The sequence below is a fragment of the Echeneis naucrates genome, chromosome 7, assembly GCF_900963305.1.
Source record: "Echeneis naucrates chromosome 7, fEcheNa1.1, whole genome shotgun sequence".
Classification (NCBI taxonomy): domain Eukaryota; kingdom Metazoa; phylum Chordata; class Actinopteri; order Carangiformes; family Echeneidae; genus Echeneis; species Echeneis naucrates.
This window is the reverse complement of record NC_042517.1, coordinates 18,700,853-18,721,980: the sequence shown is the minus strand read 5'-3', so window position 1 is coordinate 18,721,980 and position 21,128 is coordinate 18,700,853. Positions and strand designations below refer to the sequence as shown.

At 41.4% G+C, this 21,128-nt stretch overlaps 1 protein-coding gene across 2 annotated transcripts in view; it reads right to left on the bottom strand.

The window, feature by feature from the left end:
• Positions 1 to 15,191, bottom strand: part of LOC115046212 (adenylate cyclase type 6-like) — a 36,642-nt gene extending 21,451 nt beyond the window's left edge. Inside the window, exons 1-3 of one of the 2 annotated variants that reach the window (XM_029506442.1) lie at positions 15,003 to 15,191; positions 11,439 to 11,678; positions 10,363 to 11,302 (exon numbers count right to left, since the gene is read on the bottom strand). In XM_029506442.1, coding sequence (XP_029362302.1) covers positions 10,363 to 11,302; positions 11,439 to 11,458 — 960 coding nt within the window. In that variant the 5' untranslated portion in view covers positions 11,459 to 11,678; positions 15,003 to 15,191. Of the gene's footprint in view, positions 1 to 501; positions 586 to 10,362; positions 11,303 to 11,438; positions 11,679 to 15,002 lie in introns of those variants that run through there. The other variant, XM_029506443.1, reaches the window with a different exon arrangement.
• Between the last annotated feature and the right edge of the window lie 5,937 nt (positions 15,192 to 21,128).

Below are 21,128 nucleotides of genomic sequence, written 5' to 3'. Positions count from 1 at the left end.
CAGTTTTCACTTAGCAACTATCACCCACATTCCACGGCCTCCCTCCAAAGACCTGAGGTCCACTCCCCCCAGGTTCATCGAGGGTGCAGTAATATACCAGCCGAAAAGTGAAGGGGGGGGTCCCCTTCAAGATAATTACACTGACATTCCACAGTGAGAACATTCTACATACACTATATTTGCAACTTCATATCACTGCAAATGACAATTATTTTTAGGGGAGGGTGAAACAACTGCGCAGGTGGCCCAAAACACACTTGTAACTGTGCCAATTTGTCCATATATTCAGACAAAAATAAATAAAATGAAGCCATTGCAACAGCATTGTCGATCAATTCACAAATGTCAATTTAAGGCCAAACTCTGGGCAAAAGCACAGCACTAGGACAGAGCATCAGGTAAACATACTGGTAATATTTCAGTAATTGTTATGATTCATCCCGTTCATGTTTTAGTTTTAGATCATGCACTTTTTGTCTTCCTGTTTTATTTTGTGCTTACCTCTCCTCTCGTTTCAGGTGCCATGACATCTTGCCCTTGTGTTCTCCTCACAGCAGCCCTGCCCTTGTTGGTTGCAATGGTGTCTCTTTGTCTCACCTTCCCTTGGGTATATAGTCTTGTGCTTAATGTGTGTATTAATGTTTGTCTTTTTCACCTTGTCAAGTATTCCAGCCTTTTCCTGCTGAATTCTGTCATGTTCTTGTTCTTGATCCTTGCCTTGATGGCCCAAAGAGGCCATCCCTCTGCCTATCCCTGTCTGCATTCTACTCTGGTGTTTTATACCCTGCCCTGCCTGACTATGACTTTGGACTATGTAAATAAACTTGGCTTTTTGGAACCTACCACCTTGCTGAGTCGTGCACTTGAGTCCACTGTCCCAGAGTGGTGGCAGTAGTAAGTTTTTGAGACATGCAAATGATTGCTCACAAACAAATCCACTGTTTGATCTATTCCGTACATTTGTGCTCTTCAGGTGTTGGTTTTGGTGAGGTTAGAAAAAAGACTTTACCAACTCTAAAACTCTTGATGAGTGATTATTTCTCACTGCTAGTTATTGTAACCATCAGACTAGAGCAGCAGTGGTCAGGTATATAGCTCTTTAGCTGATAGACAATCAAATAAACAGCAAATAAAGAAAATGGACAATTTTGACTACTTTACAATACACAAACTATACAATTAATCAAAAATAATCAACAGGTGAATTGATAATACAAATAATCATTGGTTGCAACTCTACACTGTACAAAGATTGCTTGTGCAAGGGGTTTAACAAACTGTCAATGAACTGACTAATGCTTTCAGCACTGCTTAATTTCAAATAGCTTAGAGCTGTCGTAGACTATGGAGGTCATTTAAATACAATGAGAACAATATTTCATGATGGCATGGAGTAAATCATTAAGCTAAACAGCACTGTCCTGTAAACCTTGTGGAGAATAAGATGCTGAATTTAAGACCTTTTCTCCAGAGGGCGCCATGATTGATGAGATATGGTTGTTGAAACGGGGCCAGTGAGAGTGCAAGCCAAAGCTCATTGGTCTTTGAGGAACATCTGGAACTCCTTAAAACATCTGTGTTAGATCAGGCTCTGTAAAACACACTCTAGCACCAAAAACACAATGACAGTGCTCTACCCATGACAAAATACAAGAATCTATCCTGTAGGTTCGCCCTTATCTATCCCTGAGAGTGTTGGTTATTTATTTCCATATTCTTCCGTCTATTTTCTCCTGCCCCCTCACACCCCTGCTCACACTCACTGTCACTTTTAGCCTTTGATACAGAGTCTGTGCGTGTATGTATGTGTGCAGTGCCAGGCAGCTGCTGGGTTTGTGTACTCAGCCTGAGCCTCATGTCTACACACAGCTCACACTGCCCTTATCTGAAATGACCAGAACCACATCAACGGATAAAAAAGAGTCAAGCCCCACCTGCTCACTGGTCTCCTTCACTCACTCGGTTGGTCTATACAATGTGCTGTCTGGAGGTGAGAAGCACTGAGAGCAGGCTTCATGTCTTGCCCCTAAAAAAACTTTTAAGCTGTAGAGAACACAGTAACCTGTCCAGTCTTTTCATTTCTGAAAATGACTGAAATAAATTGGTGATGAACAACAGGGCAAAGTCTTATCCTTTCTCTGGAAATTATTTTGCAGGAAATTTCCAAAACAATATCAATAAAATGTTTTGAAGGCATTTTACTTTCTAAACCGTGTCATCATTGCAACTGACAAGAAGCAGTGTCACTTAAACAAAACAAACTTGTAACGTTGTAATGTGAGGCCACAAAATGCTAAACCTTTTCTCTTATTTGTGATGTACACACACACATACACAGATCCAGCAGGTTCTTGGAGCAACATCTGAGATCTCTGCCCACATCAGTGTCCCATCATACCTTTTTACAAGCACTTACATGCCGGATATGTTGGCTTGTGTAAATATACAGATAAATATCCTTTTCCACCTAACAAGACTAGCCAGAGTCCAACATTAAATTTAGATTTTGGACCCTCGTCATAAAAGTATGTCTGATGACACACATCTACAATTAATAATTCTATTTTTCTGCATTTCTTCCAGTAATTTTAGATTTCTTTAAATGTTTCAGACACTGTGCAATGAAACGCAAGACACTACACATTATATAAATAATGAAGAGCCAGTTTTCCTGATGACGCGGGCCTTATTCCTCAGTCATCTCTGTGTAAGCATAGAAAGGGGCCTACTGGGGGCCTTAACACTAAATAACTACATAACTAGACACACATTTCTATTGGCCACCAGATGGGTGTGACTTTGGTGGGGAAAGTATGACTATTGAAAAATTCTGGCATTGGGGACTCAAAACAGTTTCAATTTAAAGAAAAAAATAAAATGCAAAAATACAGATTCTTGGGGAAATTAAACACTCCTGGAAGGCTTCTATGCTTAATCAACTGTGGACAGACAACAGGTTCATTTATAACTGCTTACACAAAAATCCTCTTACATGAATTATGTCATGAATTATGTTAGAGGAATATAAAGGAGTTCTATTTACCAATAAAACTAATTATGTGAGCCAGAAAGAGAAACTAATCTAAATTTATAGAAGCATACAGGGCCAATCATTCAACAAAGCAAGTGTTCTTTAAGAAGTGTACAGTGGACATTGTTGTAAAAACTCAACCTGCACTGTTTCCACAGCAGTCAAGCAGCAAACACGCACAGTCATAGCGAGCCGACCAGAGATAAGCTTCCCTGAACCAGACCACATGCAAACAACATCCTGTGCATCCCTCCCTCTTAATTCCCCACCAACCTCCACTCATATGAACTCTCTTCTGTCACCACCATTATAAATGAGGGACTGTCTCATGACAGTCATGAAGCCATTCCAGCAGGCAAACAGCAGCATGTCTAGAAAGCATAAACCCCCACCAACATCTTTCAGAATCTGAGGAGGAGACGTAAACGACAAAAATCAATTTTGACCTGATTGTTTTTTTTTTTATCTTTACTTGAAGAAACAGTTACCAAACTGTACATCAGCAGGCTGAACTGGGCCTCAGCTACTTGAGTAGTAGTTGTTTCCATGGCAACTGGTGGACCGACTGAACATGGGCGCTGAGTGAAACACTTAGTGATGCTGTTTATTCCATTCCATCATTCTCAGAACTGATGCTAAACTGATAACTAATTTTTCAGTGCTGTCATTGGTCCACAGATCAAAATAAAAATTCCAACAATAATTATGAAAAATTTATTTTGCCCTTCATTTTGGACACTTCAAATGTTCTGTCTATTCACTACATTGGGCTACAGCAGCAGGGTTACAAAGCTCACATGTGTAACAGCAGCATGTGGGGAAGACAAAAAACAAACAGAGACACACAAGTTGTTACAAATTTAAAGATTGCACTAGTTTGAGAATTGCAATGTCCAAAGAAACTGTTGACTCAATGAAACAATTAGGATCTGAGGCATCATATTATATCCACGGTGTTTAAACCTTTAAGCCTTTGAGTAAAGCTTTGTTGTTGTTTTTAGTTGTTGTTGTGCGTCCCATCAGTCAGCTCCCATCCCTGTCCAGAGCTAAGTGCACATGTGACAGGTATCCTCGTTAAAATGCTGCTGCTGCGTTAAACTCACAAATTATTTATCGAGGAGGCAGTGGAAGGACTGCGTAGGGAGAATATCGGATTCTCGCCTCACTGCATCTCCTTCCCTCATACTGGGTGTCTTATTCTATACCTGCAGCTTTGCACCGATGATCATCGTAGGCTGACACTTCCTCCACTGGGAACCTAGTCCTCCATTTCAAAGCATACAAGGTTACTCCAGCACGAAGAACTGCTGTGAAACTGTAAACAGCTGATATAGCTGATATGGTGTAAGTTTTGCTCTGATTGAACTACATTTATTCTCTGTATAACATCCTAGAAATTAAAAAGACAATTGAGTAAACAGCCATTTGGAGAGTTTGACGTGAGACCATAGTGGACTTGCGTGTAAACTAAGCTCTTTACTACATAACCAGCACATTTTTATTGAAATTTATTCCCTTATCTTATCTAATGAATACAAAACACTTAGTGTGAGCTTGACAAGGAGACTAGTGAAACATATCAGCTATCCCCTGACCCAGAGTCCACATGTCCTCTGTGCTGTTTAATGGGCTTTTAGGGGTTCACCATCTCTGATGTGTCCAAAGATCAGAGATCCACCACAAAAAGAAGTAGTTTATGCACCATTACTGAAAAAAAGAAAAATATAAAGAATTCAGTCCAGCATCTGTGAAGGTTCAGCATTAGGAGCCTCTACACCTATGTGTGTTTTCCAGGGTTTGTGAAAATGGAGGCCCGTGTGCGCTGAAAAAAGGGGATAGAGTGACCTGCCTGTTGCTCTGACGCAGGCTCTGATAAGACTGTTCCATGTGACGCAAGGCTTCAGCAGAAACGCCAAGGGCCGGATATTTTTAGGAACCAGTCTTTGACCTCTTGCGCCGTGTCAACAACATCCACACAACAATGCTAGTGATTGTCAGGGGCCATAAAGCAAATAATGCAGGGATGAAGAATGCACAACCACAGTGCATCCTTTGTGCGTGACTCACAAAATCTAAAGATTTCAGTGCATCAGCAGTGATGTGCAGGCGTACAGAACATAGTGCAACCCAATAGAGCATTGTGTAATTCATGTTCATCCTAAGCTATTTGTAGCTTTTTTATAATTTTATCCTGGACAGAAGCATGTACAGTACATGTCAGTATTCCCACTAAATTAGCCACCCACATATAAGATAAAAGACAATAGACTTCTGATGTTATTTTCTAAAGAAAAACAAAGTGCAGCCAGTCTGCAATATTCAAAAGAGACTATAAGAGAAGGCGTCAACTATAGCAAAGCATGACTGTGTGTGTGTGTGTGTGTGTGCGTGCGTACTGATGGGTGACTGGGTGGGACATGCACATGTGCACAGTATCGCTGAGGCTAATTGATTTCAGCTGAGGAGTCCTAGTAACAGCTCACATGTAACAGGATGTCAGGAGATCATAAACTATAATAGACAGGTGTTTTGAAATCATAAACAAGGCAGTTCAAACTAGTAGGTACTGTAGTTTATGGTGTGAATATGTACAGTACAATATGCAGAGGGAATCTCCAGACAGATACTTTATTCGGCTGTATGCAGCTGTAAAAACACACACACACACACACACACACACACACACACACACCTACCAACGCCAAGAGCAATACAGCTTAAGAAACAACCAGATGGACTGCATGTGTTTTTGAAAGGTTTGAAGAGATTAAGGCCCATAAATTTCTAAGAGCTGACCATGAAAATACTCCTCATAAAGCACACAGATACCGTCAAGATTTCTGCGAGATGGAGACTTGGCTGGTCTAACATGACAGATTCTGTGAGAATCAGTAAATAAAAAACAGACAACCCTGGGCTAAAAAATCAACTAACCCTATTTTTATATACAACCATGGTGTAATCTCCTTCAAACCTTTTTTATGAGATTTCTGTAATACCATTATGGAATATATTGGGAGCATCAGTATTACGGGTGCTGTATTTACACAACTGTTTTCAGCATATATTTTTGTGGAAGGCTTTTCCTTAACGTTTCCAATTACACAAATAGCCTGTTAAACACTGCACTCTTGACTTTTACTAAACCTTGACTTTGTCAATATTGATATCTTTAAACTAACTTAAAACTGCAAAATAGGCTGATTATCTTATTCTTGTGTAAATAGTTTGTAACAAAAGTACTTCAGTCATAATAAAGAATACGAAAACTACTCAGTGAAGTTACAAAAGCCAGAAAAAAAAGAGTGAGATGCAATAACAGCACATGAGGGGTGGTGGTGATGATGTTTTAGGTACAGGCTGGCTTGAACTTCTTATTGCTCTATCTTCAGGCAGTGAGACACATTTCATGTGTTGCTGCTGTTAGATGGCTTCTCTCCGGCACATTTAGCAGCCAAATGAAAACTTAAGTTTACCTGCTCTTCAGTATACAACTGCTTCCATGTCACTGAATGTCATCATATGAGCTGTTTTTTCTCCAAAATTCTGACTTGTGGAAGCTCATTCAATCACATTCGAATTACGGTCAGGGGTACAAATTTCGCTGCTAAAATACACCATGTCGAAGCCAAGCCTTGTACAGCTGAGCACTGAAGTGCTCAGCTGTACAAGGTGCGTGCCTGTGAGCATGTCTTCACACACTGATGTAGCTCTGAAAGTAATGAAGTGGCAACAGAATCCTGTAATGAACTTCAGTCAGAGAAAGACGCTGGAAATCATAATTATCAAAATATCAGAAATGTGTTTTAAGACCATATCACCATTACTGAAACGTCATCATCAGCTCTCTGAGGTGCTGACGGACATCTATAACATTTTACTATCACAGGCTGATGTTCCTGTCTGAAAAAGGCCGCCATCATCCCCGTCACCAAAAGCTCCACAGTGACAGGCCTGAATGGCTGTTGGCTGATTGTCCACACCCCACTAGTCATGAAGTGCTTTCAGAGGTTGGTTACGGCCTACATAATAAAGCATGTCGACGTCACTGTGGACCTGCACCAATATGCCTATCAGAGAGAGAGATCCACTGATGATTCCATTTTGTTTGTGGATCACAGGTGCACACTGCCCTCACCCACTTGGAGAGTAAGGACTTATGTAAGTATGTCCAACTGCCCTTCATGGACTTCACATTGACATTTAACACAATAATACCACACACTCTGGTGACAAAACTAAACACACTTGGACTGAGCTCCTCCATCTGCAACTGGGTCCTGGACTTTCTAACAGACAGTCCACAACACCTCATCATCTCCCGCCTCACCGGCTCCCCCCAGGGCTGTGTGCCCATCCTGTCCCATCCTGTACACCCTGCTGACATACGACTGCATGGCAATCCATCCCAGCTGCCATATTGTTAATTTTGCAGACGGCACAGCAGTGGTGGGTTGCATCAACAACAACAATTGACAACGAGTCCACATACAGACAGGAGGTGGAACACCAAGAGGGTTGGTGCAGAGAAAACACTGTGAAGAAAACACTGGAGTTGGCTAAGGATTTCAGCACATCAGAGGAACAGCTGTTGGGATGGTCTCCAGTGTCAGGTACCTGGGCGTACGCCTAACCGATGACCTCACCAGGCGCAACAACACCACCTGAATTGTTAAGAAGGCCCACCAGCGACTCTACTCTCTCAGGAGGTTGAGGCATGCTGGACTTGCTGGACATGCTCAGTCCTGACCTCATTCTACAAATGTACAGTGGAAAGTGACCTCTGCACCTGTGTTTTGGTTACATACATTATCATTTCTGTGGATGAGATCAGACTAATCACAATAATTGATGCCATCATCTTTATACAGTTAATATCCACTCAATTAAAATCTGGTGAAAGATCAAAACAAAAAATGCATAAAATCTCTCACATGAAATGACTTAAATGGTTCTAACTGAAGAAAACTGTTCATAGAAAAAAAATTAATTAAGACAACCTGTTTGACAGCTTTTAAATGATCCTTAACACTGCTATGTGGGGCATTTCAGTTTGACACAGTTCTACTGACCCATATTCGGCAACACCGATAAAGTGAGGTCATAGTGACAAATGACGTCTGACCCTTTGCCCTGTATTTCTCCAACCGGATAAATTGAGCAGCTGGAGGTACAGTCCATGTTTTCTGTGTACGGATGTCATATCTAAGTCATTTATGACTTTACTGTACGTGAGGTATGAGTTACAAATAAAAGTAAAATTAAAATTTTTTGGAAAGCACATGAGGGCTTATTTTGTCATATGTCAGACTAAACTGACTCTGGCTTTGGTCTGTCAGTTGGACGAAACTAATCGCTTCAAACGGTCATGTAAGGTCATGAGAATATTTTTTTACTGCTTTTAAAAAACATATTCATAAAACCATTAACAGAGCAATCAAAAATTGCTGTTATTAAACACACTCACACACACCATTCATTTCTGTCCCTGCTGAAAGTCACCTCTCAACTAAACTCTGCTGCACAGATTCCTTCAAAGTATCCCTGATTAAACCTGATGTGGAACAAAGCCACACAGAAAAGGGGATATGCATTTCTATCATTCCTCCCACACAGCTTTATCACAATCTAAACCCAGTCAAGTTAATGAATTATTGAAGAAAGAGGAAACACTTGTACGCAAGTGTGAAGTGGTGATTGATGACACTGTGTTACTGTGTCACCAAGTGCAAAGAAGAACTCGGGAATAAACAGCATGACTGGGCTACAGCTATCTCATGACAGTGATTCATGTAACAATGCCAAGCATTCTGGGAACCTTTGATGGATTATACTCTGGTATGTCTTGGATGATGTTACTGGTTTCCCACGAACCCCAACCCTAGCCTTGTACTTCACTAATTAATTAATTATACACAATCACAAGTTTATGAGAAATCAAGCTAACATGTGAAATGATGCTTTGCTAAGCACTTATAGCAAGGGCAAAGGCATTACAAGAGACAATCAGTAAATCATTAAGGCCTATATGCCTCCTTTGTTTTCATGTAATGGTCTTCCCATTATAACTTTTCCCCAAGGAGACACACAGTTGTAAAATAGCTAAGGCAGCACAGAAAGCTGTGCCACCCCCCGTTAGCCTCACCCCCGTCACCCCACCCATGGAGGAAAATACAAAGCGTCCCTTGTGAGGGAGCACAGAGACCTGAGTGATACTGCTTTATATCATGGTATTCTCCCACTGTCACACAACAGAACACACACGTGCACACAGAGCCGTCCTGTTGGAGGGGTTCCTTTAGCAAATTGACCTTCAGTAAGCCCCCTGGTCCTTGGCATCAGACATAAGCTACACACTACACAGCAAGACCATAGGCTTCATAATAAATGTAAATATGCAGATACAACATTGTGACAAAATACAGTAGAGCTCCTGGGGAGCATCAGCACAAGATCAGCTGTTCAAGTCACACAATATCACTTCATCATAAATATGACAAATCAAATGCAGCCAGACATGATAGGATGTGACAATACACTAGTTACACCATAAGAGAGTGCCATTTTCAGTTTCCTAATATATTTAATTGTTTGTTGTTCAACTGATAATTACTTTTACTGTGGGTTATCCCAATTAACAATTTGGTCTGTGCAGAAAAAGGGTGAAAGATGCTTGATGCAGGACAATAATGCCCAACACAGGCAACAGTTTGCTCAATTATTTCCCAATTGATTTATAAAGTGTTAATTTGTCAGTAATGCATTAAATACTTGTTGCACTTCAAAGTCTATAAAACCTGTTTTAAAGTATTTAATAAAAATACATCTGAATGACTAAATGGAGACTTTAATATGCTTACTTTGAAGTTCTCTACCATGTATATTCATTAATGCTGGGGCAGAGTAGAATTGGCTGAGTGTAAATGAGCCCACAACCCATCTTTTGTAGGATAATTTACGTCTCTCCCTCCACTGCATCCTCTTACCCTGATGAAGGCATGCTTTTACTTAAAACATTGAGTTGTTCCATCAACTGCAGACATCATCACATCCTTCAAAATAAAGTTATTTTGAAGTTGACAAATGCTTTGTACTGATGGACTCGTCAATGATCTGTGAGGTTAAAGTACAGAAATATAGAATTTGAACTTTAATGAAATCAGAAACTGTGTGGGATAAAATGCCTAAACACACTCACTGAGATAATAGAGCAGAAAGGGAAAACAAAAGCAGACCTGCTAGAGTAGTTTCTTCTTGTTGACCACTACTGTCAGCTCAGGTCAGCTGTGACAAACAAAGAGTCAAACAGTCAGGTGTCAAGCCTCACCCACCTGTTTCCAGAGGAAGCTGTCCTCCTGGTTGATCTGCCAGGTTGTGACCACATGTATGATAGACAGTACTGCTCCACTCAGCACTGCCGCTCTCATCCTCACAGGCAGCAGAGTGTAGATGATGTAGATGAAGAACACAGACCACCAGATGCCTTCTGAAGCACTCCTGGGCGCCACCATGAGCACCCCAAACACCTGAACTGACACCAGGACTCCGATCACCAGGTAACTGACCATCCACATGTAGTCCTGGTGGAAGCCATTGCGGTTGCAAACTACCATAAGAGCCATGAAAAGCGCCATTGCCACTGAGAGTGCTGATGAATAAGCCACGTGAGGGGGAGCGTGGACACAGTGGAAGGTTAGCATGATGCCGCACACGATCACAAGTACCCCCATTAGCATAGTCAGGGAGCTCTGGTTCAGCCTAAAGAAGTAACGCTGGTACAGGCGCTCCAGTTTGCGGGACTGGAATTTTTTTGACTGGAAAACCCGCACCACCCTGAGCCAGCAGTCCGCAGCCGTCACCACCCCTGCTGCGCCGTTGGGACCCTCGTCACCCATGTCCCCGTTTCCTCCATTACATCCCCCTTTCCTGCCCTTCAGATCTCCATCCTCAAAGCCCAAGTCCACCGATTTGAGCCCTACCCCTTCCCCAGGAGCGCCTCCCCTTTTACCATAGTGGTCCTCCTGCCATCCACAACGGACACCAAAGTTTCCCCCACCTCCCATGGCCCCCGCCACCCCTCCTCGGTGGTGCTGATGGAGGGGGGCTCCAGAAGGGGGCTCCATAGCATCTGGGTCCCGCAGACAGCTCATGTAACGTGGGTTGCAGAGAGATGAGCCTCCCTTCCGTTTGGACTTCTTGCCATTGCGCTCCCCCCACGCAGTCTTGCGATCGTCCACTCTGGCAACTAGGAAACCACTGAACCAGGACATTCTGCATGAGGACACAGAGGACCAGTCAGTGCAGGAGCAGGATAAAGACAGATAACAAATATTGATGCTGTATACTTCATGCCATAGGACACAAACTCATTTCCTCCTATATCCACCTGACAGAGTTGTTAATGTACCTGTTGGGGTTCTGGTGCATGTCCCAGCCCTTTCCCTTGCAGCCGGTTCACTCATTTATCCCAGCGGAGGAATTTTTTGAAGACGTAAGGAGGGGTTGGCAGAGGCCAGATGAGGTCAAAAGGCGCACCAGCCGCTTCCCAAAGCACTAGATGTTTGTGCCAAAGCTGGTGACCAGAGACCAAGGCTACTGAGAAGACCTGTTTCTGCTGCTAGGCCTATGTCCACGAATTCTGCTGGGTCTAGAGGAGAAAAAAAAAAAAATTATAATAATCTGACATAAGGTTGATTGCAAATAAAAAACAGGGAAATCAGATGCACAAATAGATCTGTGATCTGTGTTCCCATGTTCATGGGAATAAATGGCACAAATTTTGATCAGATGAGACTCAACAAATCATAATAATAATGTGGATGTGTGCTGTCTTGTGATGACGCTAGTCCGCCTATTAATGAAGAAGCTTGTCCCAGAGTTAGCCCTGTCAATCAGCTGTTAGACCAGAGAGCGCCTACATCCCAAATCTGATAAGAAATAAAAAGCACAAAATTTTCTGCTAAATGCAAATAAATCTAATTTTCTGGATAACCAGACGCACTTGAGAGTTTGTCTCGTTTGAAAACGGAGGCACAATCCGCAGAAAAGAACAAGCTACTTCCACATTTGTGTGGGGGATGATAGGACCCAAAATAGGTTGTAGGTCTGGGTTTTTTAAGGTGAAACTGATTTTTTTTTTTTACCCCTCGGAAAAACACACCCGCTAGTCTAAACAGACAACACCATTTTTGACTTGGTTGGACTGAAGATAAAAGAAGGGCCCTATCTACTGTAGCTCTGTTTATTACCACAATCAATGATAAAACATGAGAAATAAATACAGATAAATGCCGCTAGACAACAGGACACTGTCAAGACAAATATCCAGAGAGAAGTGGAATATACAGCATGACAGGGTCTGTGGCCCTGGCAGCATTAGATTAAACCAACATTTGTTTAGACATAACTACAAGTCAAGCTCCCAACACTTCCTTCTAAGGATTACTGAGCACATATATATATATCACAGATGCGAGTGTTGAAATGAAACTACTGGATAAAATTTACATGCAAAATATTGTCTGTGACTGATATCAATTTTGTCCATTTTATAATCTTGAGCTCAGTTTTCCTTCCAAAATTCTGTCTGGCATCACGGGTAACCCAGATTGTTTGAATATGTGGGTGTTTTGGTGCTGTATGTTGATTTTTTATTTTTTTGTTATCTTCGTGTTTGCATGTGCAGAGCAGATGCGTCTTGTTTGTTATCAGTTGCTGTTGCATGTAGCCAAAGGGGTGTCTTCGGGGCTCATGTGGGCTGGGCAAATGTTAGTGTGTGATGACCATTAGCTCAGTCATCAGTGGGGATGCAGCACTGTGTATCAGTGCTGATTCTGTCCTCATCGGGCACAACTGGTATGAGCCTAAGTGCTTTGACAAAACTTTTTTGGTTACTATCTAAATTCAGTTGGATACTTAGTATTAGAAGAAAAAAGTCAGACTGATTTAATTATTTGAGGAGACTTCACTGGAGTTACGGCTTATAGTCCTAAAATATCAAAAATACTCCCATGATGGTCCCTGGAGACTTGGAGTGGGCTTTTTTGCGGTTTTCAGTTGAGGGTGAATGTTGACCTGGTCGTCTCTAGAGCAGATTTATAATTGTAAATACAATAACAGCATGGTAGAGTACTCATTTATAATGAGTCCTGTTCTTTTTTTCTGATTCGATTAGAAAACGACCACATATGCCCGAGCAACTGCCACCAGCTGATCTTAGCAGGCCTCAAGACGCCCTGAGCTCCACAGTGTGCACAGATTAACGCAAAACGCAACGCGGCCGCCGCAGCTGCAGCCGCTTCTGCCGCCTCCTCGACCGGCGTTTTCACCGGAGAGGCCCGCTGGGCTGTTGAATGCAATATAGCAATTTCCTTTCGATATCCTGACTGCATGCATGCGCCTTCCCCGGAACATATCAGTCCAACATATCCCTCCTCCCGGCTGGCAGCGGATCGACAAGATTCAAGGAGAACCACCCCCCCTCCTCCTCCCACCTAATCCCCGGCTGCGTCCCTCCCTCCCCTGCACAAGGTCGACCAGCTCGTACCCGTTTGCGATCATCGCGGTGCTGGCAGCCGCTTCTGTGCATGTTTGCACGGTGCTCGGCTGTAATCCCCCCCCCCACACACACACACCATCACCACCTCACGGTACAGCCATTGGGGAGGGGAAGCAGAGAAGGGAAGGCGGGGGTGACCGACTATTCCCCCTGGGGACATTTTCAGCAGGACAGCCGCTACACCGGCGCTACGGCCACAAGCAGCAGGCATAAAGTCATTCATTGTGGGCTTGTTCCAGGCAGACATGTCCGAGGCTACCGCTCCGTGTCTCTCTCTGAATCATCCTCATGATACAGATGCGAAAACAGATCAGGCAATTAGGGGAAACCAAAGAGTACGCACCGATCTGAAAGGGATTTTTTTTTTTTTTTTTGGGGGGGGGGCAAGCTTTTTTTCCCCCAATGTTCACCCGCCCCGGTTTGGCCATATGGATGGATGGTAGCTGCGATCCGGTGTATAAATGTCATGCACAGGCAGGCCGTGAGTGAGGGCCCGCATTCAAACAGCGTAGGCTTCTTGTTACATAACACCGTGGCCTATGTGACAGCCACAGCGGGCACCATGAAACCATTTGTCCGGCAGCTCAACTTAGGATACAAACACGCGTCTGTCAACAATTTATTAATTATTTTTACATTAGCCTACACACACACACACACACACACACACACACACACACACACACACACACACATACATATATATATATATATCTATGTTTGCAAATGTACTTTTGTCTGCAGCAAGGCAACAGCCTAGGATTTGTGTGCTGACAAACAGGGATAAATAAACAGACACAAACATGTTACTGCTGCTGCACATTCCTCCGCATCAGTCAGAGGATGGAGGACCGGAGCGGAGAATAACACTGAATTCCACCATCTGCCCCCCTCCTGTGTGCATGTAACGGTGAGCAGGGTATAAACCGGAGGGGGGGCGGGGGTTAGTTAGAAGCTGTTCCTAAAAAGAAATATCATTGAATCGTTATGAGCATCAGTTGGGACCTGCAAGCCTCTGAATGCAGCCTGCATTAGCAGCCTTCAGGACTGCCAGCTGTTATAAAGAGACATGAACGCACTGTGATGCAGCTCATCCTCTTTTTCCCTTCACCCTTCACACAGATGTGTTGTTATTGGTTTAAAAAAAACATTAACTGATCGTGTATCTTTCTTTTTTTTCTTTAAAAAAATAAATAAATAAAAAAACACCACCGGTGTGATAGCAGAGGCCTCACTGCAACTGTCCCCAGCTCTGACATTCAGTCCGGGAAGAAAACGGTGTGTTGACGGGTAAGTGACAGAGACGGTCCAATGCAACAGCGTTTGAGACGTTCGTGTGACAGCACAGCATGTATATTATATGTCGGCCTGCAGTGTTACAGCAGCAGTCACAGTGTGAGTGACAGGACTCACCGTGATCATCATCTCCTTCTGTCCCTCCGAAAGGACCGCAGCACACAATCCGGTTTGGTGTACTCGTCCTCCGGACAGACGGCCGGGATGGTTCACCATTTGTAGCCTGACTGTCCGGGGATGGTCCGGGGAAAGTGATCACCCTGTGGTGGATCTCCTCCTGTCGTCTTCTCGCTCCACTCCCTTGCCTCTCCTCCCCCTGACCCTCTCGACTGCGAGCACCACCGTGAAGACAGGCTCCGAACACCACGCTTCCGATTAGGCTTTTCAAATTAAAAGACATGCAAGCGATTACAGGCGCAATCAATACTGAATAGGAAGCTTTCACCTAAATAATGACTTAAACTTAAACTTCTATACATTGTCAAAATGAATGATGCCAAGCAGACTGCTTTTTGGATTAAAGTCAAAGATAAGTGTACAGTGAATGTGCTTAAAGTCATTCAGAACAAACTTTCAAGTTTTTGCTGAATGTCTAGTGGGCAAAAATCAGGGCTCTCAAACGTAAATGAAATGTCTCAGCTGTGGGCACAGCTTTTAAAACGCTCTCTGTTTGAACGGGCTGCCATGCAACCACTTTCACATTGTTATTTGTTGATTACTTAACATTTTTGATTGGTCTCAAAATAAGTCAATAAAAGTGAAGTCTGGTTTTAATTTGAATAAAAAACGACAACAACAACAAAAAACAGGACTTTGGAAATTGTAGGCTTATCGTGCCAAAACAGACTTTGGACAATATCCTAACAGAAATGTAAAATTAACAGTATTTTAGACACACGACTTAGCTGGATGAAGTAAGTATGTTATTTATTATTTTGAATTATTATACATTATTGATAATTAATTTAACAATGAATACTGTGTATGCTGATATACACATTTTAACCTACTGGCAGTAAGACCAGAATTATTTTATGTATTTCTTTTTTTTTCTCGATAAAAAACCTGGTTTAGAGGATCATATTTAAAATCTTAATTAGTACACAGTATTCAAAAATCAGACCACAATAAGCATCTAGGTTTGCTCTTCATGGACATATTTAAAATCATGTTTTCTGTAAGTTTACAAATGTATTTTATTTATCTTTTGATTTATATTTGAAAAAAGGTACAGTGCACATCAATGAACATTAACCATACCGGATTATGGCCACGGCCAATTTGCATCCATAGTGCATTAGCAGGTTGGTATAACAGTAATAACACATTTAAATACAGAAACCAGAGAGGCAGGACAGAGCCCTAAAATGAGTGCTGGGGGTCGCCCATCAGAGGCCACAGTGCTTGAATCTGTCAATGCTCGGTCTATCAGAATCTATATGGTGCTTGGTAATAAAGTGCTTCAGTACTGACATACAGTGTGCTGTTGCATTGCTCAAGCCCCTTTGAGCTATTGTATATACTAAATTTATTGCACATTAACTTATTGCACACGGTATCAGAAGTTATAGATGGTTTGCCCTCAGCTTCAACTATTTTATAAGTTCTAAGGCTTGAGCACTCCCTCACAGGAAGTGGGGCAGTGTTACAGAATGTACCACCTTTGGCTGACAGGATATTTTGTGAGAAGGAAGTCTGTCTAAATGAGGGCGGACACTCATATCGATCACTGGTACTGGTCACCCATGACATAGACCCACTGATAGATCTCTGTTTGGTGCATTTATTCAAATGAACTATTCACTTATATGCACACAACATTTGTTCAGCTCTTTCTATGTTTCTTCCCATTCCCACTGTCTCTGGCAGTTTGTGGGATGAGTTCATCTTTATCCATTTCAAGGTTCCTTTGATGAAGGCATTATATACTGCAAAGACGCAAATGTAGGATATGTGACCCTGCTCTAAATAGATTCAGCTGACTTTCTTTAATGTCTTCTGTTGCATTGTCCATGGTTCTTTTCCCCCTGATGTCTTCGACTTTTAAGCCTTTATTTTGAAATGAGACTGGACGCAGTTGGGGAGTAACGCAATTTAACTTTGGCTGGTTTGACGCAGCTCTCCTCAGCCCAGGCGCGCCGTTGCTCACACCACTCTCCCATTCCCACTTTTAGTAACTCGGCACTCCCTCTAGAGGTGAAAGGATGTCTGCAGTGATCCGGTCAACCACCAACGAGCTCTGATCTCCAGCAATCCCAGAGAGTACAAACTGTGATGTTGGGGAAGGTGAATCCACACCATTCCCCTTCAAAAACAAAAACAAAACAAAAAAAATAAAAAAAAATAAAGAAAAAGAACGATCATTATCAGAGTTTTACCAACCATTTCACAATAACTACTTCAAGTAGAAGGATCCTGAGAAATAAAATAAAAATACTTTTGATCACCAAGGGACAAACATGGCTATGAGTTGACTCACGGATAAATTGGCAAAAATTTGTTCAACAGTGATTTGCTTTAGCAAATGTGACAAACATTTTACTTTCCAGTTTCTCAATTGTAAACTTTTGTGAGTTACGAGTCACTTGCTTTTTGGGAAATATCAGATATTTCACTATTTTCTGACTGGCATTTGTTGATTATCATTAATTTATTGGTCAAAGGTTTATAGCACTACTCCAATGGAATAATTCTGCCTTGCCTTAAGTTTTCTGTGTAAAAATAAAAGCAGTTTGATAAATTCAAATAAGTTCATTCTAAAGGTAGCGAAATTTTGAATAATTAGCAAAATATCAACTGATACACATCAAAATTATACACATTTCACTTGGACCTTGTACAATAACAAATGGGTATGAATTCAAATGTAATACATGCTGTGAATCTGGTTGATACTGTAGTATTGTTTTTATGAAGCTCATTTTTACCGACACTGATACATTGACATACAGTAACTTGCTCAGAATTAGTTAAATTCTTGGAATGAAACCAGAAACATTACCATTACAGGGTCTGGTTTCTAAGAAACATATTGCGATTTATTGAAGGTGTGTTAAACAAATCAGATATGATACAGCTGTGTTCAAAAAAAGTGAGTGGTGCTGTCAAAAATCTGCGTGTAAGCACACAACTGATTACAGTGGATAGGTACAACATGTAGAAGTAGGTAATAAGCTACAGGCTACAGTATTCATACATACTACAGCATACATTCATAATATTATTTTTTAATGAAGCATTTAGTTCCTCTGTTATATGGTAGAGTAGCCTAGATAGAATCTTTCTATAGAAAGAACACTGAAAATAATATACAGCCAATTTGTTTTGTGGTTCCAATTTAAATAATGTTGGGTTTGTTTTGTTTTTGTTTTTGTTAGGTTTTTTTTTTTTGTTTGTTTGTTTGTTTTGTTTTGTTTTGTTGTTTTGTTTTTTTTTTGGACTACTTAATCTAAGTTGATGTGTTTCACAGTTTCCATTGCTATTAAATGAATAATAAACGCTGTATATACTCCCAACCAACCATTTACCAAGTGACAATGAATGAAGTTGGGGGGGTACACTGCTGTGACCACAGGCTCAACCCTCCTTTGAGCTTGCAACAATCCACAACTATGAAAACTCCAAATTAGACACACGCCCAGCTTTTCTGTCACTTAGGCTGACAGCAGAACAGTGAGCTGGTTATAACAGGTGAGGCCAAAGTGACCCTAAACAGCACTTCCACACGCAAGACCAACAAACTGCTTGGCAGCCACTGGACTGAGGACAAGGCATACAGCTTTTATCCCAACAGCTCCAATGGTGACCTCGAGGGTTGAGCCGGCTACTCGGATGAAACGAGTATGCGGTACTAATATAGGAGTTTTGACGAGTGCGAGTAATGCGAGGTAATATCCTTCTCGGGCTGAAGGAGATTCTTCCTCAGGGCGTCCTGTGATAAAGACAGAGCGGAGTGCGTCATACTCTGAAAGCCACGCCCACCGGAGGGGAAAACAATCAGCGGCACAATCCAAAAAACACTGTCCAGTAGTTAGATTATAACATTATTTTAACACGTTAGCTGTAAGAAAAACAAAAACAGTACAGCACAATGAAAAACTCACATATGTGGGTCTTTCTCATTGTCCCTTAAGATCATCATTTAACCTAATAGAGATTTAAAAAAAAAAAAAAAAAAAGTTAGATGACATCCACACTACTACATCGTCATTTTAAAATAGCTTTTATAACCCAAACTTTTCAAATCTGCCCCACTATATGGGGTTGTGGAGTAAACTTGATCTGTAACAGAAGCGGTGCTGCATGCAGCCCGCGTCTCGTTTCTCATTCTCACTGTTTCTTCACCTGGTCAGGTTTTTTTTCCGGTCGGCGCGCCCTTCTTACCTTTGTGTAATACAAATTAAGCTGTAAATAAAAAATATATTGAGATTTAAAATAAATATAGCAACTTCTGATCAACCCAAAAATACAACTTTAGTAAAAACCACGCTCACTTATGGTTTAAGTCCCGCCCCTTACAAGTACGAATACAGATACAGATAATGGAGATAATGGAGATACGGATAGTAGTGTACTCGCTCATCTCTATGTTCTCTGCATCATTTAATCTCTAAATATCTCTTTACTTTATGTGTGTATTGTTAGATTTTTTTCAGGATTAATATAATACGTTTTCAAGCATATTACAGCCAAACTTCACATTTCAAATTACATCTATATACCATCTATGTGTGGCAGATGGTGCTGAGTGGGGGCAGGGGGAGATCCATTAATCTGTAAAATATATAGCTGTGGTCAAAGCTGAGGTAGCAAGGTTGTGTGGAATGAGGCAGGTGGCCACCTCATTTCACATTGGTGTGCAGGGGCGACACAAGGGCAGGAGCACATGACTGTCTTCCTGTGGAGATGAAAGTAGTGGGTAGGCGATAGATAGAGTCCATCGACATACCATAATATCATTGGTCTGTTGGCTGCTCTTGCTTTTTATTGCATTGTTTTATCATTTTTTGACATGTTCTTTTAAGCGTCTTTTTTTGATTATTCTGGCTAGTGATCCAGAGGTGGGTGGCTACTGTCCTTAGAGCGCGCTAGTTTTCACTTCTATTCTTGTTTCTGTTTGTTTGTTGCCTCTTAAGTAAGTTGTTTATTTTCTGCTTCAGAAGTCAGAAGAGGGTTAATTTTTGACATGGGTTGCTCTGTAAAAAGAATCACTTTGTGTGTAAGATGAGAAAGCCTCAGTGATGCAATAGACATTGGTGTGTAGTGAAGCTTAAACCTGATTTGCTGATTTACCTGAGTAGTAGCTGAGGAGGTTGAGCTTGGTGGAGCCAAGTCATAAAGCTATAGTTTTGTAATAACTAAATCTTTAATCTTTATCTTCTGGTTGTCAGCCCTTAGCTAGACGCCTGTGGTGGATGTTGCATAAGCACTGTTAGCTACTTGATGATAAAATGTGATCTAAATCACCACATGGTTTTGTGTCAAAGGTTAATACAACGTGTAAATGTACTGAATGGACATGTGATAAGTGTTATGATCATTTCAGTGCTGACTGTGTACCACACATACATCTACGAAATAAAGATTTCGATTTTAGAAGAATTATATATGAATGAAAACACTGTTGGTCTCTTCTGTATTCTTTGGCTGATTATTATTGTGTGCTGCAGTTTTGGCATCTATTGAGTATTCAGTCAATCTCTGACATGATGGTTGCAGATGATTCTATCTATAGAAGTGGCAGTTAGACTAGTCTTGTATAAAGAATGGGGACGCATTTATATGTCAGACTTTAGAGTGGGAGCATATGGCTATTTCCACTATGGGCCAGTATAAACTTAATTCACGTCAAACAGAAGTATTAATACAAAAGATTACAAAATGATCGCTTGCCTCATTAAGTCTTCAGCATTACCATAATGTGATGTGTACACAACCATTTTACACAACTATGATCACAGAGAAGATTATTGGCTACATCATTAAGAGTGACTGAACACTGGATTGGCATCTTGGAAAACAGACACACAATCTGGACCTTTTGGGGTCTGCCCAGATGCTGAAGCAGGTGAGGTTATACAACAAGACGGCACAAAGATAGTCTCGCTCTAAAACTCTGACACAACCTGTTAACATTTATTTACATCGCTGTGGACATTATCAGTTTAAAGAAAGAAAGAAAAAAAAAAACCTTCAAAATTAGGTAGAAATTATGACAGAAAAATTGTTAAGATATGTGATTGA